The sequence below is a fragment of the Rhinolophus hipposideros genome, assembly GCF_964194185.1.
Source record: "Rhinolophus hipposideros genome assembly, chromosome: 11".
Taxonomy (NCBI): domain Eukaryota; kingdom Metazoa; phylum Chordata; class Mammalia; order Chiroptera; family Rhinolophidae; genus Rhinolophus; species Rhinolophus hipposideros.
Window position 1 is genome coordinate 64,398,818 of NC_138057.1, and position 27,213 is coordinate 64,426,030.

Consider the following 27,213-nt stretch of genomic DNA (forward strand, 5'->3'; position numbering starts at 1 on the left):
TTAAAATAAAACTAAGGTAAACAAATTTTTGGAGGATGACAGAGAACAAAATAACTATTTTGAAAACAGAGAAATAAAGGGAAAGATTGAAGCATTTCTGTTGTCTTTCCTAGAGACTATACCTCAAAGTAACCAAATAGTTGATATGGGGAGGTTTCTATTATATAAAAGTAATCCAAATAATACATGCGCAAGAAATGATAGCACCTTGCCATTTTGCAATCCCTAAAAATTAATGGATCTAAATGATCATCAATAGCTACTACCATCACAAGACACATTACGTAAGTGCCCAATGCTGTCTATAAAGTATTTTTGCCAAAGAGAAAAAAAAAAAAGCAGGGAAGCAGGAAGGAGGTAAGGAAGAAAGCAGCTCCCAATTTACAGAAAATGTGAAGTGGGGAGACATATTAAAGAAATCACATCATGGGGCATAATCAGTGAAATCCAGACTGTTGGAATTTTTACAGAGCAAATAGCTGTTTCTTCAACAAATAAGTTGCAAGAGGAAAAAGGGATGGAAAGGAAAGCTATATATGAAGAGCCTTTATCAACAATTGCATTGTATGGACTTGAACATACTGAAATGTTTGTAGATGAAATTATATGAGTGGGATTTTTTCCCCCAAACAGTTCAGAAAGTGGATGAAGAAACAAGATTTGGCCGCTAGTGGCAGTTGGGTATTGGGTACATGGGGGTTCATCACAGTATACTAATTAGTATGTATTTAAGAATCGTAATGACAAGACGTTTTGCTAAACCTTTGTATAATGTCTCCTTTTAAAATGCTAAGGAACTAGGTAGGTCTTTCTGGCTTTTCTTGATGAAAATGCGTAAGGGGTCAGACATCAAATAGCCCACCGGATCAGGCTCACAGCTGCAAAAACAAACCTAGTATGTACAGTTGACCTTTCAACAATGCAGGGAGGGGTTAGGGGCATCACCCCCCATGCAGTAAAAAAAGCAGAGTATAGCTTTTGATCCCCCAAAACTTCACAGTCACCCCTGGGTATCCATGTGGATTGGTTCTAGGACCTCTCGTGGGTACCAAAATCCGGGATGCTCAAGTCCCTCATATAAATCTGCAGAGATGGTGTAGAACAACGCATAGTCAGCCTTCTGCATCCAGGGATTCCCAACCACATTGAAAAACTGCTTGCAGCCCGCAGTTGGTTGAGTCCACAAATCCACGAGTGGACCCACACAGTTCCAACCTGTGCTGTTCTAGGGTCAACTGTACTAACAGAATCTTTTTTGAATTTAGTTGGATATGAATATGTTCAAACATGTAGAACACAGTTTATATTTTTTGTTTTGTCAGGGGAACATTTTTCCTGTAGGTATACCATGGTCAGAGAAATGCAATACATACATTTGTGGGAGGGTTTCAAGGTGAAACTCAGTCCATGGCATCTTGAGTACTTGTAACAAGGACTTCTTTACTAGGGAGAATAATCAGCTGATTTAAGAAGCAAACATGGATTACAGCACCTTGCTCGATTATAATGTTTTCAAAATTCTTTTAAATGAAGTATAACGCACAGAGAAATGAACAAACCCGAAATGTACAAGCTCAATGAATTATCAGAAAGTAAACACTCCTGGGTAACTGGTACAAAGGTTAAGAAATAAAACATCAACCATGCATTAGAAACCTCTCTTCATTCCCTCAATTATCTCCTTCCCAAAGGTAAGCACTATCCTGTTTTTGAACTTGATGTAAATAGAATTATACATTGTGTCTTCTCGTGTATGGCTTCCTTTGCTCAACATCACATCTGTTGATTCTTCCAGGTAGCTTTTGCGTAGCTTTATTGTGTTCATTTGTATAACTATAAAGTATTCCATTATACATCAATATGATATATTGATATCTAATAGTGCCTACTGCCCAAAAGTGAACTTTGTCTAACAGTAATATAACTAATACCAGCTTTCTTTGATTAAAGACAATCTCTTGATCAAAGATTCAGCAGATAATTCCGTAACTTTAGGTATGTTTTACTTAATCTGAGGGCAATTTATTCCAAGAGAACCAGAGTTTTTCCCGTTACCCTGTCTATATCCTTAGAACATAGGAATAAAAGAAATATACAAATCTTCATGAAACATTAGTATCAACTTTTCCTGGTTAATTATACTTTCTTCATACTAGCAAAAGTGGGAGCTCTACATCCAAACCCCTTAGTTTATGAATGCAGTAACTCCAACAAAACTGTTATTAAACATTTTATCAGTTCAGCATAAATTGTTTTGGTAGAAACACAGTAACGGATTTCCATGATAAGTTGAAATAGGACAACAGAAACAATTGGTGATGTAGGAACAACCACACAAATTATAAACTGAGTGGATTTAACACTTCCATCCCTAACCCAGCATCCCAGGTCAATTATTGACAAATGTTGTGCATTAAAAATTGGGTACAGCTTGTTTGACGGTGTCTTCTTACTTGGTTATTCCTGTAATTGTTCAACTTATGGCATATGTCTCAGAAACAATCATTGCTCTGAAATGGCTTATTTCTAAAAGTAAGGAATAGATACTTATTGAAGGGTGTGTGTTCCTACATATTCATAATGAGCTGTAGGACAGCTTTAGCCATATGTATTCAGACTAGAATTGCCTGGAGACCTCCTATCAAAGGCATTTTGGGGGCTTTCTATCAAAGGCAAGAGTTAAAGACTATGTGATTTATGGATTTAGGCTGACATTCCCATTATATGACACATTTCTAAAGTAAGTCAACATGTTCTTAACTCTATCATTCCCAGCACCTAGCTCAATTGCTGGTACAATCAGCACTAGGTGAGCTGAGCTGAATGAATCCATTTTTTAATTAAAGTGTTATGGGCTGAATTGTGTTCCCTCAAAATTCTTACGTTGAAGTCCTAAACCCCATAATGTGACTGCACTTTGGGGCTAGGACCTTTAAAAAGGTAATTAAGGTAAAATGAGGTCAGTTGGATAGGCCCAATATAATATGCCTGGTGTCCTTATAAAAAGAGATCAGGACCCAGACACACAGAGCAAAGACCGTGTGAAGACACAGGGAGAAGTGATCATCTATAAGCCAAGGAAAAGAGGCCTCAGAAGAAAACAATTCTGCTGATACCTTGATCTTGGACTTCATCTCTAAAACTAAGAAAATAAATTTGTTATTTAAACTGCCTAGTCTGGACTACTTTGTCAGCTTTAGCAAACTAATAAAAGTAGTAACTACATTTTTTAAGAGTTTTCTCAAATTTACAACTTGAAACTACATCTTTAGTTTACAATCTTCAGAAGTAGGTAGGCATTTTTACCCTTCAGCAGAAACACTCCCACCACTTATGCAATGTCTCTAAACTGGTGTGGGTAAGTATAAACGCCCCGATTCCTTGTACAGACCTTCAAGATTATAACCCTCACAGCACTCAGCAGAACAAAAGCACACACCTGGATGCAATGGAGAGTGCTGGGTAATGTCAAGGAGACCTAGTTTCTAGTCCGGACTCTGCATTTAACGGGCATGTGGTCTTGGGCAACTCACCTCCTTCTGTGTCGCTTAACTTTAAAAAGTGGAAATTGAACTAGGTGGCCTCATTTATGCTCAAAACTGCAACTCTTAATGATGGCTGAGCCCTTTGTTGTGTAAATAACCATTTCATGGTAAAGTAAGTTCATAAAAACCTCATTTGGTCATGGGGTTATTTTATCTTTTCCTGACGAAAATGCCTCTTATGCTTAAAAAAAAAAATCATCTAGTTGCATTTATGGAGAGAACAGATTTTACAGGTGAGCCAGAAAAGATCAGTAGTGTTTACCTAATTTTCTATTCCATTAAAAATAAACTGTCTTCCAAAAGATCCCAGAACTAAAAAAATAAAATAAATTACTGCTTAGGCTCCTACAATGCAGTAATTCTTTAAAGAACCCAGAAATAAAACATTGTATAAGGAAAAGCAATATATAGGCAGCCGGTAACTGTATTTACTCTTTAATAAAAAAGGACACAAACTTGGTTTGAGATCACATCTCATGTCTCAAAATTTATGGATATTAATCCCATAGGAAAGCCCAAAACTGAACTAGACTGGAATAAGTGTTCCAACTTCTGCTTGGCATTGCACATACATCGTGTGAGTGTGTGCGTTGAGTGAGAGAGAAACTCACGCCAAGTGTGCCAACGTGTACTTGTACTAAAGGAGGAGTACCACAAAAGAAGTCACATTACAGGACTATAAGAAAGGCAGTTTGTGCCTCGAAAATTTTTCCTTAATTTAAAAAGAGGTGGTTTGGGGGCGGCTGGTTAGCTCAGTTGATAAGAGCGTGCTGCTCTTAACAAGGTTGCTGGTTCAATCCCCACGTGGGTCACTGTGAGCTGCGCCCTCCACAACTAGTTTGAGACAACTACTTGACTTAGAGCTGATGGGTCCTGGAAAAACACACATTAAAATAATAAAAGTTAAAAAAAAAAGAGGTGGTTTATCCGATGGACACTTGTCATATTAGGGAGACCACTTCAGGGACGGTGTAGATGCCTGACCACTGCACTGTACACCTGAAGCTGAAGAACAATGAATGTCAACTACAATTTAATATAGTCATAGGATGTGGAGTACAGCGTGGGGAATAGAGTCAATGAACTGTAACAGCTATATACAATGTCAGAGGGGTAGTAGATTGGGGAAGAGGGTTATTACTTTGTGAGGGGTATAACTGTCTAACTATTACATTGTTTTGTACACCTGAAATTAACAAAAAGAAGGTGGTTAGTAGATGAGTTTTTTTCAGTTTTTAAAGTTGTACAATTATGTGCTTGTTATTCTTTAACTACAACAAGTTTAGATGGATGGCTATGGAAACATAAAAGAAAATATGACATCATTAGAATTACAGGAAAGACAAGGGGAAACCCAAAGTACAGACAAGAATACAGAAAAATTTTAAGAGAGTACAGATGTCATGACATTTATTAAAAGGCATGCTACAATGCTGTATCTGTTAGGAAAAGAGATTAGCGATATCAAGTAATAGTCAGCAAATATACAAACGGAACGAAAATGGAATATACTGTAGTGTACAGAAGCTTGAAGTAACCATGCACTACGCACTTAGAAAAGGTTTTTTAATATTTTATCTTCTCTTTGCATTTATAACATAATTCACTTCAACAATCACAGAAGCCTTTTTTTCCAATGCCACAAACTGTTACAAATGAAAGCTGGTACTGTTGCTTATCAAAATATACAAGACAATTGATGTTTTATATAAAACCACTTTATATGTTAACTTGTTCCCCAAAACCTTTCTTTTTTTTTTTTTCCTTTTTTGGCCTGGTTAAAAAAAATGTTACAAATATTTACAGCATCTTCTTCTGTTAGATGAACATTCTTATAAACTGAAAAAGGGAATTTAATGAACAGACCATGTAAAGCATGAGACAATGTCAGAGGCTCCTAGCTGTGCTATTTTTTTTTCTTAAATACAGTACTGAAAATGCCCATCAAACCCTTGTCATCCTAATCCATTCTGTTCACATTTAAACTCCCATTTTCTCTTAAGTAGTCTATTCACCAATAGGAAATAGAAAGTAAAGGCCGCTTTGCAGTGGGTCTTCTTTCAGAAAGGAGCTTGAGAAAAAATGCTTAATAGAGGAGTTAAAACCAGGTGTCAGTCTTTGGTCAGAGCAATGAGGTGACATTTTGATGCAAAACTTTGCTTGGTCAGCAATCTTTATAATTAGTACTTTCTGGATGTGGGATGAATTTTTAAAATATCTGGGTTAATAATGGTAAGGGGGGGGAAAGGCCAGAGTATGACATCAAAAATAGCTATTTAAATATTTGTTATTACAACTACTACATAGATTCAAGAATTGAAAATAACACAAGAACAAAAATCTGTTTACAGTGCTGAATTAAGCTTGCCATAAGCAGCTTTCAATCATGACTATGATCACCAAGGTCACTGGACCAGACAAATATCCCTGTTCTCTGGAACATATGCCTCAGGTTACAAAAACTAAGGTGACTACCACCGAGATCCAGAAGGGCTCTGTTCTCGGACCTGCACAATGCTATAACGGTATCATGTGATACAGGCAAAGGCGTAACTGAGACTTCATTTACACAGTTACCATTCTTTGCTCGTACGAATAGTCTGTGGGATAACATTCTTTTAAAACTATATAGTACATATTTCCTGAAAACCAGAATACTGATTCTACCTTAGTCTTGAACAAGAAGAAAAGGTCAATTACGACTAATGAAGAAGGCACATAAACTTTGGTCCCGTTTTGTTTTCCTCCCTCTATAAAACCCCAAAAACTAATATTTCAGTAATTTTCTATTTATTAAACCATTAACAACCAGCTGTTACGAGTTTTCTCTGAAAAAAGACTGCAAATAGTCTTGTAAATAACAACACAGCTCTTTTAAAAGACATCTGGGTTATATTTTCTCTAAAAGAAAAGTTTTGTGCAATCTAAATTGTTTTTCTTTTAGCACAACAGTAGAATATTTTAAGTCTGGCAGTTTTATTCTTGTTAACAACAGATCAAGACAAAGGAAAGGCTAAGAAAAATGCTTTTACGCATAGTCATGCTGTCTTTTGGTTTTAAAAATAGCAGTACACATTAGGTTCTTCTAGGAGATAGGCTAGTAGTTTGGCAAACTTAGGGTTTTTAAAGTGACGCATTGGGGTGAACGCATATTTTTGAGCTTGTCATCTTTTGTCCAAAAATATTTAGTGGGAACAGAAGAGAAATTACATGACAATATATATACTCAATGTATATAGGAACTTTGCTGCCTAATGACACGGAAGCTTTGGAAAGTCAATATGAAACAACAGAGATATTTATGAGTGTTACTTCTAATCAACTGAAGCAGAACCTGTGATCACCATCCTAGGTGGAGCCAAAGAAGGCACTGCTCCACTCCCATAAGAATTAGACAGGTAGAAATATGTCTCTAAAACACTGTGAGCTCTGCAACTTTGAACAACAAAGTCAGAAAAAACAAATGATTGCAATATTTAGTCTTAAAGAATTTATGGCATTCTGTAGGTGCTATTGGGTAATTCTGATACTCTCCAGTAAGTTATCAATTAAAGATACTGGGTCATTTTTCTATTTGTATCTCACACAAAACACATTTTACTGCTCTGCAAGTTATTTAAATCTCAAAGTAAAACTTTTTGGCATAAATTGCTACTGTTAAACATGTACTGCTATTTTTTAAAGTCCTGAATATATATACTTTGTGTAAATGTCAAGACACCTCCAAAAGTGATGAGACAATACTCCTTAAAATAAAGTAAATAAACTTAAAAATAGAATAGCATGACAGCTCAACAGCAAAAACATTGCTTAGAAGATATGTCTAATAAATGCAATGCAGAACAAAAATACAAAGATCTAGGTTTTCAACTGCCCTGGTATTTTAAACTCTTTTTACAGAAACTATGCCAACACAAATACTGTAGACCTCTAGAATTCAAACAGCAAATAGCCCAGTATGGATAACATCCATATGCTACAGCTAATTTTAGACACAAATTGATGGTATTAAGCACACTATTTTAAATAAGAATAGCTCACTTCTCCAAATCTTGATTTGATTTTGTCAATAAATTAAAATGTATGTAATGTGCATATGTATGTACAACATTAGAAGAGTGTATGTATATATATACACACTTATCTATACACACACATACACAAATCCCTGAAAAGGATTCAAATGTTCTTTCTCAGATTTAAAGGCCATGCCCTACTTCAAAATTACATTCAACACCATTATGATCTCCTTCCTGCTACACTTTTGCTACACTTACACTGAATGTTGTGAGAATCATGACTTAAAATTACACAGTGATTCTTAACTCAAAGTAAAATGAAATAATCCAATTTAACATGCCACTGAAAATTGTAATAGTGCCTTTATGGAAGGAAAAAAGAAGCAAATTTTGGAAAGTTTCTCAAAGAAAAAAATTTTCTCCTCCTTACTCAGTGTTTTGCTAAGTGAAAAAACAACTTGATAAATGATTATTCCTATCAATTCAGCCAATGCTAACTTGGAAGGTCTCACTGTCGTGTCCTTCTTTCTATCTATTCTACCACTAACTGTTGGGCAGTATTGAGTGAATTCTGCTTTTTATCAACCTATCATATCTTTTATAGTTTCTGATTTCCAGTAGAATTTCTTTTGTAGAAACCTTCCCGTGTTCAAATTAATGGCTGAAATATATGTAGCAAAAAGATTGAGATATTCTTTTTAAAAGGTGAGATGAATGAGCCTCTCTGCGAATCTGAGAAGTGTAAAAGGGGTGGACAAAAATGTTCCTTTTGACAAACTCTTCTTTTAAAAAATGTGATCAAGCATTAAGGGAATAATTAACAAAAGCACAGTTTCTCATTAAAAATAAACAATTTTACATTATACAATCACTGAAGCAACATTAACATGTACTCTTACATTCAACCAAAATGAGACTGACAGAGTATGAGAAGCCCACCTTCTCATATTCCATATATGTGGGCGCTAAGTAATGAAGTTACATTAACAGGATAGCAAGTCCTCACTTGAGTACTGAGAAAAAAAACAAGTAATCCTGAGACAAATTCTAATGGATGATAAAGATTACACAAGATCCAGAAACTAAGATTGCATTTCATAGCCCCAAATAGGTTGCTATACCTGGCAATGACCGCTGTTGGTCACAATGTAAAGAGGCCTACAGGTGTGCACTGAGTTATTCCCCAAACCATTTACCTTTCCCCACCCAATCTCTGCACCAAAGCACCATAAATTTGAATAAAAACTATTACTTATTGAAAACCACTTAAAATTGCAATGAAAAAAACTTTAAAATCCTTACCAAAACAGGGCAAGAAAAAACAAATCCTCACCAAGCCCACAATATATCTTTCCAAGATACTTAGATAAAACTCTAACCTATCATATCATAAGCACATAATAAGGCACATAATAAGAAATTAAGTAAATACACAGTAATTCTGAATAAGTATTACAGATTATAGTGGTACAAAAAACCCTTGAGATTAATTTTTTTCTAAAAGAAGACCATACCAAAAATAACTTTAAAAAATCTGTCAAACCATGATAGACCTGAATATTTTCCTTAAGACTGTAAACTTTTTTCTTAAAACAATTGTAAAAAATTAGTTTATAAGTACAATTATTTTTTTAATTTTCCAAGATTATTATTTTACTCAGCAAATAAGTGTCATTTTGAAATTTAAAACATGATCTTTCCTAATAAAATTATTAATTATTCTGACACCTTAATAGATCCTGGTTGTATTCCACTTAATTTCCTTGGGGTCAGTTGAGACACTTAATTTCTCCAAATAGTCTTAAAAAGTTAAAGATATGCAATATTCAAAGGAGTGTCTTACAGTGAAGAAAAAGAAACCACTGAAAGAAAATATGCAGGTTTATAAATCTGCTTCTAATATAACCCAATTTGTTTATATATAATAGCTATCAATATATGCCAAATAATTGATATAATTTATAAGTGAACATAATTTTCTACAGGGGGTGGAATCATAAAGTTTTGAATCATAAAGTTAAAAACTTGGTTGTAAGGAATTTAAATTACTTACATCAAGTAATTTAAAAAGTCTGTATGTTTAAATTTTTTAAAGTACAAAGGAGTTTAGAAATGTATAAGGCTGATCTGTATACAAACTAAGAGTCTGTACTCTTGAAATCCAATTTAATATGGTGAATTAAATTAATGAAAACAATTTTTCTGATTTTTCTTCCTGAAGATTATTTTCATAGAAACTATGGTAAAAAGAAAAAACAAACCTTTGATCACATATTGGCGGGGTGGGGGTGGGTGGGGGGGAGAGAACATCTCTTAATTTTTTGAATATTCTTGAATATCAAACTCAGAATTATTTTTGTAAGAGGCAGAATTGGTCTTGAGCTGCTTCAGTCTATGTCTGAACATTTTACTGAAATTATGGTCCAGTCTTAGCAGAAAAATTCACAGAAAGCTCAGATTGTAGATTTTGAGAAGGAAACTCTGAGGTGGTGATTTTCTCCAAGGTCATGGTTATGAAGCTCAATGAGGGCCTGGATTGCTTCTTCCACAGATCCCAACTGAATAAGGGCCATTTTGCGATCTTTCCTGAAAATGGTATGAGAAATATAAAAAGTGTACAGAATTAATTTTGCCTATAAACCTCCTCCCCAACCCTAGAAGACTTCATCGAACTACCTTAAAAATTTGCATACCATATTAAATAAAGCTCATGTATTTATTGAAAGCAGGGACTTACTGAAAGAATTTAAAAGCCTTCACTGAACATCCAGCTTCTGTGAAAAGGTTCTTCAGATCATCCATTGTAACAGAAGGACTGTGAAAACATCACAGAGAGAGTCAACCAACTACCTTAGCCCTAATGAAGCAAAGATGACCTTGCAATCATCAAATCTCTAGAGTATCTGACATTTCAAAGAAAGAAAGCCATGCATAAAGACATGATTTGGAACTGCCCTGGAAGAGGTTCGAGGCTGATACATAAATGTCCTCAAACAATGGAATTTTATCTCAAATCTTTTGCAAAAGATGTGGGCAGGTATATAAAGAGCAAGAAAATGTAGGTAACGAAGGTAACGACAGGAGCCTGCCTCAGTTAGCAGCAGTAGCTAATACAGTGCTCTATTACACTAGAGTCAACTGACTAAAAGTAGACTCTTTCTCATCTCACAACTGCCAGCAAGGACGGTACAGAAGAACAATAACTAGCTCTGCAGGGAGACAGCTCAGCATTCATTCTATTTCTCATTCATTTGGTATGACAGTTTGAGTAAGTTACTTAACCTAAGCCTCTCAGTTTCATTGATAAAATGAAACTCATGACCTTACTTCAAACGTTATTATGAATACACTGACAGGCACAAAAAGCAGAATACAGTAGCCCCCCCTTATCCGCTGCTTCGCTTTCTGAGATTTCAGCTACAGGTGGTTAGAAAATATTGAATGGAAAATTCCAGAAATAAACAATTTGTATGTTTTAAATTGAATGCCCTTCTGAGTAGTGTGATAAAATTTCCTGCCAGCTGCCTGGAACATGCATCACCCCTTTACCCAGTGTATCCACACTGTATACGCTACCAGCCTATTGCCATTAGTAACCTTCTTTCTCAGCATTCAGATCAACTACCGCGGTATCGCAGTGCTTCCGCTCAAGTCTCCCTCATCTTACTGAATAAGGGCCCCAAAGTACAAGAGGAATGATGCTGGCAATTTAGATACGCCAAAGAGAAGCCGTCAAGTGCTTCTTTTAAGTGAAAAGGTAAAAATTCCTGACTTAAGAGACCACATTCACGTAACTTTTATTACAGTGTATTGTTAGAATTATACTATTTTTATTGTTATTGTTGTTAATCTCTTACTGTGCCAATTTCTAAATTAAACTTTATCAAGGTATTATGTATGGATAGTAAAAACATAGAATTCGGTATTATCCGTGGTTTCAGGCATTCACTGCGGGCCTTAAAACATACCCCCGTGGATAAAGGGGGCCTATCGTAGAGGTTATCAGGGACTGGGGGTTGGAGGGAAATGGGGTTATTGTTTAATGGGTACAGAGTTCCGGTTTGGGATGACGACAAAGATCTACAGATGGATAAAGGTGATGGCTGTACTTAATGTGCATGTACACTGAACTGCACACTCAAAAATGGCTAAGATGATAAATTTTATGCTGTGTATATTTTATCACAATTAAAAAAAATTAATAGGGAGATTTAATGAGGTAATACATGTAAAACACCATCACAGTGCCAGAACTCCGTAGATGGCTCAAAAAATATTAATGCCCCTTTCTCTTCTACCTGTGTGTCCTGTGTATGCTACAACTGAAACCAGCTCCTGAACAATGTATTGTATTTAAGAAGATAACAATGACAGGAGCCTGCCTCAGTTACCTAAATATGTTGCCCCTCTACCTGACTCTGTAGTGATGAGCTGCTAAATTTCTAGATCCATATAATCTAGATTTTTCTTAAGTGGCTCTTCTAGTTTCCTGGCTGGCATGAGGTTTGAGCCACTGCCTAATTCAGACTTAAGGTTTCTCCATGTAGCCTAACTGGGGACTAGCTGGGACCCTGAGTATTCAACACTATTTTGAGTAATAATTTTCTATACCTATTCATCATCTCCTATTCTCATTCTCAATAGTGTTCCAGAACTTTACCATTCTCCATTCCCTCAGTCTTTAAATTTCCATACACATGTGCATGTACAACCCTAACCCACATCTTTTACCTTTCCCTTCCCAAAGTTTATCCTGCTTCATGTATTAGATTAAGTTATACAAAATTGCCATCTTTGTAGATCAAGGATTTCAAGAATTAGAACAGGGATCACCAGATGTTATCTATAAAGGTCCATACAGTAAATATTTTAGGTTTAAAGACCATACAGTTTCTGTTGCAACTCTTCAGCTTTACTGTTGTAGCTCAAAGGCAGACATAGATAATAATACATAAATGAATGAGTATAGTTATACTCCATGAAATTTTGTTTATGAGTGGTGAAATTTGAAATTTTGTATAATTTTCTCAAACCAAAAAATATTTTTCTTTTGCTTTTCCCCCAACTATTTGAAAATATGAAAATCAATTTTAGCTCATGGGCCATACAAAAACAAATGGTTTTGGCCCATGGGCTGTTGTCTGTTGATCCCAGAGTGTGAATATGACTAAAGAAAAAGTCTGTTACAACAATGATTAATACACAGTGGCTACACACACATACATACACACAATCATTTTTAACTATTAAATAATTAACTTATATAGGGCTTTGAAGCTTACAGATAAAAAACGAAGAATTCTTTTTTATCAAATTCTTAGATACATGAATTATTTGATTTTGCTATGTTGGTTACTTATCTTTACTTCTATACAAAGGGATGAACAAGTATGTGCCAATAGAATATTTCTGCATAAATTTATTTTTATGCCCTTTTATAACTGGAAGGTAACTAGCTGCTAATTCTCTATTTGGAAAAAAATTTTTAACAAACTGTTATCTTTTACTTTTGCAGTGTATGACTGGAGATACAACCTAAAGACATAATGGCAAACGAATCATCTCACAAGAAATTAGTTAAGACACCTGCTTTAGAATCATTTCAGAGTTTTTGCCTCTCCTAAAACATATACTGTAGGTTATTAATTATCTAAATGAATAATATCTAATTAGGTACATACGGGATGTTGGAAAGATGCAGAGTGGCTGACGGTGGAAAAATATTCTGGAAGTTTTTAGAGCCAGGCTTTTTAAAGCGATGCAAAGGACTGTTACTAAAATCCTTAGTCAGACCTTGGTCTTCTTGTCCCTCTCGAGGAAGTTGAACTGTCTGATGTTTGGACAGTGTGGCACGAAGCACTTTTCCATAAAGTCTCTGACCACTAAGATGGTTCATTGCTGGTGCATAGAAAGAAAACAAGAGAAGTTTGGGAATTAAGACAGAGTCTCTCTAAAATGTGTCTAAATTATAAATTCTTTTCACTTAGTCATTTAAAATTATATTGTCAGTTTGAGGGTTAAAATGGTTTTAAATTAAAAAACACATATATAGAAATGTATTAAATGATTTATTTTACTATAATGAAAGAAAAATAATCAAACAAAAAATAACTGTCTTCCTAGCACAGTGCCAGGAAGTTCCAGAGTGCCTGGAACATTAGTGCTCAGAAAATGGTTATTGAATAAATTAGTTTAATCTCAGGCAAAGTATTTTTTATAAAATATATGAGTAGAAGTATTTTAATAGCCACTATAACAATGAACAGTGAGGTCCTGGAATGACACTTTGGACCATCATTATGAAGTTTGCCTAAACTTTTATGCCATGCAATGGTTCTAGAAAACTTAATTTGGAAGGAAAACAAGCAAACAAACAAACAAAGTAAAACAGAGTAAGTGATGTTTATTAGTTTAAACTTAACCGAAAAACCCTGTAGTCAAAGCTCTAATATCAATATGTTTAAGTAGATAAATAATGAACTTCAGACTTCAAAGAGTAATAAATATTTTTAATCTTAAAATACAAGAGGTCCAAATAATAAAGACATTAGCATAAAGAAGTACTCTTCAGTAAAAGTATATTCCTACTAGTTGTAAGTTTGTTTACTTTATAGGAAGATTCCTGTATAAAAGGGAGAGGTTATCATTATTAGTCATTAGTACCTAGCTGAGCTTGATTTGCATCTGCCATCTGAACCAAAGCATTCTCTTTCTTATTAAACATAATCTTCACTCGATGTACATCACCATATACTCCTAATTAAAAAGACAAAACGAAACAATTTTTAATGTCCAACTATGTAATATTTAATTAATTTTACTAATACACTTAAAGGCTTCTTTTCTCAGATTACATGTATTCCCTGGGCATTTCATACATATGCTCCCAAACATGTAACTCTTCTATGTTCCAAATCTTTTTCCCTTCCCACTTACAGTGACCACAGACTGTTGATAAATGTTACTATCATACTTACTCCAGACACCTGGATTCATGTTTGGACTTCTTTTCCTTAAACTCATATAGCCAATCAATCACTGGCACCCTTTGGTTCTATGGCCTAAGTATCTCTCACACTTGTCCACTTCTTCCCATCCTCATTATATCAAAGCCATCAACACGGTTTAACATCTATCTGGACCATTGTAACAACCTCCTGCTGAGCTCATTACATCTAATTTTCCTACCCTAGGGTTCCTCACAGTGGGCACCACATCCCAAAGGAGAGGCAAAATGGTTCACTGGAGTATGGGAGAAAAAGAATCAAACTCTTCTTGACACTGATTTGTTTATATAAAACCAGTATGAAAAACTACATTTTACTAATTTTTAATACATAGATAAAATTATAGGCAGAAGTGTTTATAATATAAAGAGCATCCTGATTTTTTTCATCCAGTGTATTAAAATATATTGTAGTTTATATGCTACAGAGTATCACCAATATTACAAAAATAAGACCCTTCTAAGTAGTAGCATCATTACCATATTTTGTAATGCAGTGAGAGAATGACTATGAAAATCTTCAAGGCACACAAAGGAGTGCTGGTTATCTTGTGGGCAAGCACAGAAGAGCAACTGAATTCAGAGATGAATGGCACTTTTAGAATTTAAAACAAGACAAGTATTCCAAATTTGCTGTCCTTTTCAGAAGTGACAAGTGGCTGAAATAGGTATTATTTTTACAAGAACACAATTTGGCCTTCAAGCTGAAGGTGATATTTTTTTAAATGAATGAGAAATTAATTACTTTTAGAAAGACATGTGGTTTGGCTATTAAAGAGACATATGAAAATGTATCATTAATACATGATTTTGTTACCGAAAATTACAGAAATGTGTCATGAATAAAAACTTTAATGGTTATTGCAAATGAGCATAAAGGATCTCTGTGGGGTGATGGAAATGTTCTAAAATTGGACTTGGCTAATAATGGCTACACAACTCCATAAATTTAGTAACCATCCTGGAGTGTACTTCAAGCAGGTAAATCGTGTGGCTATAAATTATACCTCAAAAATGCCTATTATCCATTCAAAAAATCTGAAACAATTTTCTGTCATATTAAAATTTCTTTCAAATGAAAATGAGCTTTAACCAGGTTTGTTAAAAATATTCTAATGCAACAATTTTCAAGATCAACTAATGTAACGAGGAAAAAGGGAACTTTTCTAAGTAAAGCACAACAAAAATTAGTGGTTTAGATTGAAAAATCAGTATTGTAATTAGGTATAGAAACAATGAAACACTTCTATTTATGTTACACATTTTTATGAGGTATCTTTTTTCAATTATGGCAACCATTAAGATCAAGTACTGAAGTGAATTTAGAATCAGACCTTGGAATACTGAATCAAAATAAAAAAGATTTCTGAAAATAATGACATATATTAAATCATATTTCTCACTCAATGTTAATAATAGTTTTTATAAAGTTTCATTAAAATCTTTAGAATATTAAATATTGCTTATTTCATTGCCCATATTTGTACATATTACACTATACGTAATGAATATAGTAAAAGATGGATGAAGTTTATTAATAATTAATCATATATAAATTAGGAGTACATGCTTTCTTTTTTTTTTTTTTTTTTTTTACTGAAAGAGGAACACTATTAGAAAGTTTGGAGATTTATTTGTAAAACCTGTATCCCATTTTGCCTCTCTCCTGCTTAAAACTATTCAATGGTTTCCCACTGTTCTTATGTTAAAACCATGCTCTGTAATTTAGCTTACAAAACTATTCATGACGTTGTTCCTATCCACCTGTCCAGCTTCAACAGGTTCTCCTTTACACTCTCTCCTGGACTTCTTCACTTCCATGTTCCAGAAGTTCTCTCTCTCTTTCTCACTGCTACATAGTACCTGTGAAAGGACATTTGCACTCCCTTTTCTGTGTGGCTAATGGTTACTCATTTTTCATAAGTCAACTTAACTGTCATTTCTCTTGGTACATCATCTGTGATTTTCTCAGTAAGGTTAGTTCTCCCACCTATATACACTTCCATTACAATAACTATTTCCCTTTTTATAAAATTTTATTATAATTGTAATTACTTTGCTACTCTATCCTCAATGTCAAACATACTACGTGGCACATAAAGATAGTCAATAAATATTACAGAATGATGAAAGGTGTTCAATCCACACCACAGATAATATTAAAAACAGCAAAAAAGAACTTACCAAATAGGATAAAAAGCCCATGTGGTGTGATAAACTGAAAAGAATAACACAAAGTGTAAGTATCTGACTGAGTAAAATTTTTAAATAAATTTACTAGTAATGATAGTTGACTTTGTTTAAAGTATTTATTTTATATGCTCCTCTATATATACTAGTGATGAATTTTAATAAAAATGCCTACAACAAACTTGAATGTTTTTATTTGAATACAACACTAGATCAGAAGCTACCATAGACCTCTTCCTGAAAGACTATTTATAATACTTTTCAACTCACATCAGGATTGAGATTGGTGACAAGCAGAACAGAATTTCCTGGTATACCACCAGCCCCAGGAATCGCCATCCTTCCAGTGACAGCAGAGGAGGTGAGTGTGAGCGGACCAAGAGCTCCAGGAACAGCTGGGACTGATATACCTTTTAAAAATACCAAAAGCATTTCATATTCTAGTCATCTGGAGAACTACCGTACAACACTTGATATAATGTAAGTAGATAAATAAGGAAAAAAGCAAAAATATAGAAGAAAATGTGTCAAAATTACCATAAGGTTATCAAAGACCTAGTTTTTTGCCCACAGAGTCTATCTGGAAGTCAAATTCCTTATTTTTTGACATCATACTCAGTATTCTATTATTTATATAGTACTTTGCGGAGCAACTGGATTCACTGGTCTTAAAAGTCATTAGGCTTCTCAGAGGGTCTAAACTATAAGCACTCCCTTGTTTCTTGAAATATATATACTGTAGCACATTTCTACAAAGCAGATGTAATTTTCAGATTGACTTCTCCCATAAAACCAGATGTATATTTTTAAAAAGTCCTTGAACAGAAGTCACAAACATACATGTAAAGTGGTTGTGGAGCATGTTCTAAAACTGGACTGTGGTAAACGGCTGCTCAACTCTATAAATTCACTAAAAAATCACTGAGTTGTATACCTAAAACAGGTGATTGTATACATGCAGAACGTATGACATTCTGTACGGGAAAAGCATTTTGTAACTTTGTAAAGTGCTATATCATAAGTATTAACATCAGATACAGATTTTATAGAATTATTTGTAAATAAAGGAAGCTGTGTATCATATAATCAGCCACTTTTATGGTTGACACACATAACACTTTTGTTGTAAATCCTTCCAATATGGTAGTATTTTTCATCTTGGTAAGTTCCTAGAAAATACAGAACATCACAAAAATCATTTCAAATTCAACTTTAAAGGAGTCACCTGTACCTTGAAATCCAATGCCTGGGGCAAATCCAGCAGCCCCTGCATATGGTGAGGAAATTATACCTGGTGCACCTAATGGGGGAAAGAGAAGCTAAAATAAATATGCTACCATCTATAAATATGGTTATCAAAGCAAATAAAATGGCTATATGAGGGTGTAATATTGATAAAGAGATTCTGTTATGAAGTAAAAATTTGTTCACCTTACATATTAAGGTCATCCTTAATATGTAAGAGCCTGTTGGCATTTCCAGAGGCTAATCCCTTTTAATTGGGTTCAGGAGCACAGTTAGCTGTTATTTAGTTTTGAGTTATTAGTTATTTAGTTTTGTTCTTTAGGTTAAGATTCTTGTCCTTATTTAGAGCATTGTTTCCATGTGAAAATCATCAAATACTTATTAAGTTGTACTGTACCTATGGGGTACGGCTCTCATAAAAAGGAAATATGAAATTAAAATTCTTGCCTTTGAGAGGTTCACAAACTAAAAGTATGAATTACAGGAGATTTGTCTGTTGAGGATTTAGTGGTTTAAACACAAAAATACTGCATATAGTCTAAGAAGGGATCCCAGAAGATTCACTATGATTATTTGGAGAAAGTTTCTCAGGGGGTAAAACTTGAGCTAGACAACACGTAATTAAAAATCACAGTGTTTAGTATGTACTAGATGCTGAACAAATGGTGGCATTTTCCCCTTTCCTTTTAGAAGCCTGGTGACTATCAACAAAAACAGGAGTTAGTTCAAATGGAGGAGTCAGTACTAGCAGGAAAACAATTTAGTTTTGGACATGTCAAGGGGGAGGTAATGGTAAAACATTCACATGGAAATGCCTATAAAGGGGCAAACTCAGAATAACTATTATAATACACAAATTTTATTTTATTTCTACATAATACACAAATTTTATTTCTACATAAAAGCCATAATGAATGAGAGCTTCACTAAAAAGGGCACAAGACAAGAAATGAGGAGAGTAAAAAATAGAGCCTGGGTGTATTAGTACACTTAAAGGGTAGACAAAGGAAGAACATTCTAAGAAAAAGTAAAACAGAACAGCCTTAGAAATATAAATAAAAAGTGAATTGTAATCCTTCAGGAGATATAGAAACAGAGTTTTTTTGGGGGGGGAGGTTAATAGAGGTCAAAGAGAATGAGAAATGTAAAAGGTAAAGAATAGTTTTAGGGTAATAGTGAGAAGTCAGATTATCAGGGTCAAAGGGACAAAGGTGTTTTTGTTTTTTTTAGTGATAGAGTGATGAGGGTTATTTATAGGAAGAAGTATGTAGGCTGTATTTTCTGGAGGAGTCAAAAGCTCATTAGTTTATTCTCTTCATTAAAGAGAACTATACAACAATTTGTTAAATATACAGCTGCAATTTAAATAATTCAAGAAAATATAGTCATTAAGAGACTTCAGGTATAAAGCTACCAAGAGAATTGAAGATACAAAAGAATAAGTGACAGAATAACTGATGAAATAAAGGAAACAAATATTTACTGAAAGCATATTATGAGCCGGTCATTCTTTTAGTGCTAAGGAAGCACTGAACAAAGCAGACAAGAATCTGTCTTAACTTACATTCAAGCAGTCTGGAGAATACAGGTAAAATGATTTATTTTTATATTTAAGGCACAAGGGAAGACAGTAACGAATCTTCAATATGGAAATGAGTAATTATAAAAAAATCTACAGTGGGAAGTTAATCATAGGAAGAGATATGGTTGATTGTATTATTTCTAGGACTTTTTTTTCCCAAGTCCAGTTGTTGTCCTTTCAATCTTAGTTGTGGAGGGTGCCATTCAGCTTCAAGTTGTTGTCCTTTCAGTCTTAGTTGTGGCAGGTGCAGCACAGCTCCAGGTCCAGTTGGAGTTGCTAGTTGCAGGGGGTGCAGCCCACCATCCCTTGCGGGAGTTGAACCAGCAACCTTGTGTTTGAGAGCCCGCGCTCCAACCAACTGAGCCATCTAGCTCAGCTAAACATGCCGTGTTCAATCTTAGTTGCCGGGGGCAGAGCCCACCATCTCTTGTGGGACTCGAGGAATTGAACTGGCAGCCTTGTGGTTGAGAGCCCACTGGCCCATGTGGGAATCGAACCGGCAGCCTTCAGAGTTAGGAGCATGGAGCTCTAACCGCCTGAGCCACCGTGCCGGCCCTGCTTGTTATATTATATAGCCCAATTATGTTTTTTTTTAAATGGGGATATAGTAGCAGACTAAATAATATACACCAACCTTACAGCAGAAAACGCCTAATGAAAGAGTAAAAAGATCTTTTAAAAAAATCTTAACAGCTGACAAGATGATAAGAAATAACCAGGCCAAAAAACTAACTCTGTGAAGCTGAGCTGTGGTTTTGTCAGCCCCATGGGGTAGTGGACAAGATACAAATTCCAGGGTTAACCCAAGGAAGAAGTTAACAGGAGAGTTTCACAATATTCATCTAGAGTGTAAGCCTGAAATAACTTATCCCATTTACCTACTCTTCCTACCCTCAGAAGACTTCAAGGAAAGTTCCCTACATATCTAGCAGAGAAGGAATAAAAACCTTCCTGGAAAGTTCTAACCAAAAGCAAGCTCTCATGAAAATTTGCAGCTCAAATTCATATTTCTTAAGGTCCAGAGGAAAATTAATGAAGCTGTAGATTTAGATAGAAATGGCCCCAAACATAGCGCTTTAATATCACAGACAAGCAAATTCTCTTTGGAGAAACATACCAGTTCAAAAACTCACAAATTAATTCTCCAAGCAAACTAAGTAACTCATTAAAAAAAAAAGAAAAGAAAAATCTTACTGCAGAAATACAACTGCAAAGATTTCAGATACTGGAATTATCAGATGAAGATTTAAACAGTGTATCTGATGAAATAAAAAACATGCTGAAAAATACCTGTAGGGGAGGAGACACTTTTATTATTTATTTACTTATTTATTTTTAAAAATTTATTGGGGTGACAATTGTTAGTGAAATTACATAGATTTCAGGTGTACAATCTGTATTACATCATCTATAAATCCCATTGTGTGTTCACCATCCAGAGTCAGTTCTCCTTCGATCACCATATATTTGATCCCCCTTACCCTCACCTCCCTCCCCCCACGCCCCAGGAGGAGACACTTTTAAAACAAGGACCAAATAGGGGTGGCCAGATGGCTTAATTGGTTAGAGCCCAAGCTCTGAACAACAGGGTTTCCGGTTCGATTCCCACATGGACCAGTGAGCTGTGCCCTCCACAACTACATTGAAGACAACGAGCAGCCGCTGAGCGGCCGGGTGGCTCAGTTGGTTAGAGTGAGAGCTCTCAACAACAAGGTTGCGGGTTCAATTCCTGTCCATGGGATGGTGGGCTGTGCCCCCTGCAACGAAGATTGAAAACGACGGCTGAACTTGGAGCTGAGCTGCACCCTCCACAACTGCATTGACGGACAATAACTTGGAACTGATGGGCCCTGGAGAAACACACTGTTCCCCAAAATAAATTAGAAAAAAAAACAAAACAAGGACCAAATAAAATTTATAGAAATATAAAATAATTATTAAAATCTAAAATTACCAGAAAAGTTTAACAACAGATTAGACAAAGGCAAAGAGACTGTTAATGAAATAAAAGTTAGGCTTAAAGAAACTAGTCAGAACGCAACTGAGATAAAGATATAGAAAATAAGATAGCTTGAGACACTCAGAATACCTTAGTAAGAGGGTATAACAGGTCTAATCAAAGTTCCAGAAGGTAAAAAAAGAACTAGTGGGAAGAATAAATATATGAAAAGATAATTTTTAGAACCAAAAAAAAAAAAAAAAACAATTCCAATAAGCTCTAATCAGAAGCCCAATAAGCTCCAATCAGAACAAATCATACCAAAACTACAAAACATCAAAGATGAAGAAAATATCTAAAGAACAGCCAGTAAGAAAAGAGCAATAGTCAGGTTGACAGTTGACTTTCTAAGAGCAACAATTAAAACCAGAATATTGTGGAATGATTTAACATATTGAACAAAAAATAGCTGTCAACCTGGAACTTCATGTTAAACAAAAATATCTTTTAAAATCGACAATACTTTTTCTTTCCAATAAATTTCATTGGGGAATACTGGGGAACAGTGTGCTTCTCCAGGGCCCATCAGCTCCAAGTTGTTGCCCTTCAATCTAGTTGTGGAGGGCACAGCTCAGCTCCAGGTCCAGTTGCAGTTTTCAATCTTCGGTTACAGGGGGAGCAGCCCAGCATCCCATTTGGGAATTGAACCGGCAACCTTGTTGTTGAGAGCTCTCGCTCTAACCAACTGAGCCATCCAGCTGCCCAATAAAGGCTGTTTCTGACAAATAACTTCATATATGTTACCACAAACTTCCCTCAGTGAACACTAAAAGATGTTCTTCAGACAGAAGGTAAGTGATCTTAGGTGGAAAGAAGGAATGAAATGCTTATGGAATTATATATGGTTTAATCTAAATTAATACTGATTATATAAAGCAGTACTAATAAATTGCCAAGTTAAAATAAAATAAATATTAAAACAACAATATCACGAATTTGGAGTAGATTTAAAAAGACGGTAAAGGAGTTCAAGTGTCCTGAAGTTCTTGTATTATGTAAGGAAAGGATTTGCTATCAATTAACTTTAGATTGTGGTTAAAATAAGTATGAAAGTTATGAAAATACAAAACAGAGTTAAACTTCAAAAACAGTAGTGGGAAAATCAGAATAATAAACATTAATTCAACAAATATTTTTTGAGTGCCTATTTTATGTCAGGCACAAATATCAGTAACCTTAAAAACCTACCCCAGTAAACTTTAATTCTAGTGATGAAAACAGAATAAACAATAAACACAGTAAATGAGTTAACTGCATAAATAAGAAGGTGAAAATACCATATACATACACACACATATAGATATATATGTGTACATATATGTACACATATATATAGATATATATGTGTACATATATATCTATATGTGTATGTATATATCAGGAGAATCAGAATACTGAGGGAGGGCTGGTCAGCATAGGTCAAAGAAGACAGCATGAGCAAAATCTAAAATCTGAGGGTATATGGGAAAAAGCACTCCAGGAAGAGGGAATAACTGGTGCTACAATCTGGATGGAGATGGGTACATACCTAACATGTTCTAGAAACAGGAGGGAAGTCAGTTTGGTATGCAGAGAGACCATCAAAGGAGATATGTCAAAAAGTAAAATTGGAGTGGATAAGGCCCTGGTAATCCAATACAGATAGATGTGGGCATTTACTATGAAAAGAATGCGAACCTTTGGAGGGTTATCAGCATTAGACTGAAAAGACATGACTTACTTTTCTTTGCCAGTATACACACAATAACTATACATATATGAAAGATACTGAAGAGTTCTGATGTATATCTAAAACATGTGAAACTATTACAATCAAGATAACAAATATTTCCATCACCTCAAAAATTTCCTTTTGTCCCTTTTGCAATCCATCTCTCTCCAAACCCTGTCCTCAAGCAACCTGCTTTCTGTCCCCATTGACCTGCTTTCTATCACTATAGATTAGTTTGCATTTAACAGAATTACATATAAACAGATCATACATTTTTTTGGTCTGGCTTCTTTCATTCAGGATTATCCTGTGGTTCTTATCAATTTCTTTCTTTCTGTTGCTGAATGGTATTTCATCATCACATGGATAAACTTTTTGTTTATCCACTGACGCATAATAGAGTATGTCTAGATTTTGGTCATCACAAATAAATTTACTATGAACATCTGCGTACACATGTTTGTGTGAACATAACTTTCATTTCTCTTGGGTAAATGACTGGATGGAATGACTGAGCCATATTGTAGGTACACATTTAAGTTTTTAAGAAACTGCCAAGCTCTTTTCCAAACTGGTTGTACCTAAATTTTACATTGTCACCAACACAATATGCTAGTGAAAGATGGTCTACATCCTTGTAAAGGAAGCCTTTTTAATTTTAGTCATTCTGATGAGCATGTAGTAATACTGTGATTTTCATTTCCATCTCCCTGATGACTAGAGATGTTGAGCATATTTTCATGTGCTTTGTAAAGTAATGCTTCAAATATTCTGCCCATTTTTTTATTGGTTTGTTTTATTATTGAGCTATAAGAGTTCTTTATGTAATGTGATATGATGAATTTGTCGAATATATGTGTTGCAAATATTTTCCTTCAAGTCTGTAGCTTGCCTTTTGGTTTTCTTGATAGTATATTTGAAGGAGTAAAACTTAAATTTTGATGTGCAATATATAAATTATTTCCTTTTACAGATGTGCCTTTTGTGTTCTATCTAAGAAACCTTTGCATATCATATCCTCAGGTTGCAAAGATTTTCTCCCACATTTTCTTCTCTAAGTTTTAGTTTTACACAAAGGTCTAAAATCCATTTCAAGTCCATCTGTTAATATGGTGTGAGATAAAGAACAATGATTTTTTTTTTTTCTTCTAATATGGATATCCACCTCTCCAAAATCTACGTGTTGAAAGAGTTCCCTTTTCCTACTAAATTTTACATTGGCAATTTTATTGAAAATCATCTGACAACGTATGTGTGGATCTAATTCTAGATTCCATATATATCCTTTTTGCATTACCAAACTGGCTTGATTACTGCAGCTTTATATTAAGTGTTGAAATTTAAAAAAATTTAATTCCTTTTAACATTCTACTTTCTTTTTCCATTTCTATATAAATTTTAGAAGTTAAGTGCATCTTACCAAAGAAAAAGAAATTAACAGTTTTGAAAAAGGAATGAATATAAAATCAGTTTATCAAGGATGCTGAAAATGAAATCAAGAAACACTACATTTCTATATTAGCAACAGTTAGAAAACAAAACGACACTATAAGCTAACACTTACATTGTACTCTGCCATGCACCATTCTAAACTCTATGCACATCAGCACGATTAATGTTCATCACAACTCTACCAGTTAAACACTACTATTATGCTCATTCCACATATGAAGAAATAAAAGTGCAGAGCAGTTAAGCAATTTGCCCAAGATTACAAAGATCAGTAATAATAGTTCTAGAATTAGACTCTTAAAAGTATGGTTCTCAGTAATAAATCTAACAAAACATGCAAACCTTTATGGAGAAAAGTCACCAAATGCTACCGAAAGACATTAAGGAATATCCAAGTGAATGGAAAGATGTACAACGTTCAAAGACTGGAAGACTCTATTGCAGATGTCAATTATCTTCTAAGTGATTTATAAAGTCAATGTAATCCAATCAAAACCCTATAAGCTTTTTTTTTAGAGGACTTGTCAAGCTGATCCTAAAGTTCATGTGTAAAATGGTCAAAACTGTCAAGATACTTTGAAGAATAAGATAAAAAGATTTACTCTATCAGATATTGAGATGAGGTAATAAGAAAAGGAAAGAGAGACCAATGAAACAATGCATAGAAAACCACGTAAGCAAATATTAACTGAAGTTCTAATGGTATGTGTTAAGAAATCTGAAACTATTTTTTAAATTATTATAGAATTGAGCAAGTAAGTAAATGTGTTGAGGCTAATGGAAATTAGATTTCTCATTCTTGTAGAAAAAAGTTACCAATATGAAAAAAGGGTGCTGGATTGGAAATGGAGGTATCGGTTAAAATTTGTGGTTTTTAAACAAACATACAAAGAAAAATATATTTATGAAGTATATATCCTCGTGTGTACAAGCAATGACATCCTGTTAGCAATGACCACATCTAATGCCTAGATATTGATTTCCAAATACCATTTTCCACTAAAAGAATCAGGGCTCAATTTGCAGTGTTAAGTCAGGGAGGGTAAAAATCTGAAATATCTTCTCCTAGAAAGTAAGGACGACTTCAAACAATGATGGGGACACTTCAAATTCCATACAAGCCAGTGTGAAAGAGCTTCTACTGCCCAAATCTGGGACAGTTTGAGCATAAGATGAAAAATAATAGCACAAAATTTTGACCTATAAAGTAGGAATCCATAATGACATAAAAAATACAATAAGTAGTAAGTCATAGAGATCTAATACACATTATAGTGAATATAGACAATAATATTATACTATAATTATGTAATGTGATTAACTATGGCTATATCTGCAATCATATAATATATAGATGTAGGTTGTATACCTTAAATTCACACAATGTTATATGTTAAATTTATACAAAATGAATGAATGAAGGGAATGGTGTTAAGAAAAAAGTCCTTTATAATAAAATCTCAACTAATAAATGTAGAAAAAATTATGGCAATCCACCAATATGGCAATCATCAGAATAACAAGTAATTTCAGCAATGATGCTAAAACTAAAAGTTGAAAAGTGATAAAGAAAAGGTATTTATATAGTCTCAATGCATCTGCCTAAAAATTAATTAGAAAAACAGTAACTTTACTTGAAGAAACTTGGCAGAAACCACCTTAATAATTGATTGTAGGGGTTCAGAATGAGTCACCCCAAGATGTGCCTCTCTGGTATGCACATTATTTTGAGCTAAAGGCAACAAGATCCTATGGGCGCAAGAGAAACTTCTGCCCCTGTTTAACTACGTAGAAGAATTTAAATTAGAGGCCTTGCCCATAATGCGTTATCACCAGAAATAAGTTTTTATGACCCATCTATAGGGCAGGGCAAACTACTAATTACTGAACATCTACTATTCTTATCACCCTGCAATGACCTTCATCCCCTCTGAAGTCCCAAGGCACCGTACCTCACCCTTAGCTCAAAATGTCACATATACCTCATTTGCCCTTTGTCTTTGAACCTCCGTATATGTGGGGTCTCTGACTCTCTCATATATGTGGGGTTCCCATGTGTATGTATGTAATTAAATTTGGTTATTTTCTCTTGTTAATCCATCTCATGCATACTTAATTACTAGACCAGCCAAAAGAACCCTGAGGGTATAAAGTGTCTTCCTCCCCCATATGATCAAAGTTACTATCAAATAGGAATAGGAATAAACAGGCAAATAGGAATAGGAATAGGATAAACTGGCATCATGTGTCTCTTGATGTAATAAATTGAGAAATACACAACATTATTTCAGCCAAAAAACTCGTATTGAGAAACATTCTATATAATACTCAATCTGAACTCTTAATTAAAAAATGCAAACGTCATGAAAGACAAAGAATAAAGAAATGTTCTAAATTAAAAGGCTCTAAAGAGACACGATAAATAAATTAGCCTGCTACTGGTTTGGATCTTTATCAGAAAAAA

General features: G+C 34.5%; 1 protein-coding gene across 8 annotated transcripts in view; it reads right to left on the reverse strand.

The window, feature by feature from the left end:
• Window positions 1-4,932: 4,932 nt before the first annotated feature.
• The window catches only part of PTBP3 (polypyrimidine tract binding protein 3), a 100,513-nt gene continuing 78,232 nt past the window's right edge, over window positions 4,933-27,213 (reverse strand). For 7 of the 8 annotated variants that reach the window (XM_081067642.1, XM_081067639.1, XM_081067641.1 and 4 more), the window contains 7 exons: window positions 17,992-18,060; window positions 17,031-17,170; window positions 16,755-16,788; window positions 14,228-14,320; window positions 13,246-13,462; window positions 10,302-10,379; window positions 4,933-10,150 (listed from right to left, as the gene is read on the reverse strand). In XM_081067642.1, the coding sequence (XP_080923768.1) occupies window positions 10,018-10,150; window positions 10,302-10,379; window positions 13,246-13,462; window positions 14,228-14,320; window positions 16,755-16,788; window positions 17,031-17,170; window positions 17,992-18,060 (764 nt within the window). In that variant the 3' untranslated portion in view covers window positions 4,933-10,017. The remainder of the gene's footprint in view (window positions 10,151-10,301; window positions 10,380-13,245; window positions 13,463-14,227; window positions 14,321-16,754; window positions 16,789-17,030; window positions 17,171-17,991; window positions 18,061-27,213) is intronic. The other variant, XM_081067640.1, reaches the window with a different exon arrangement.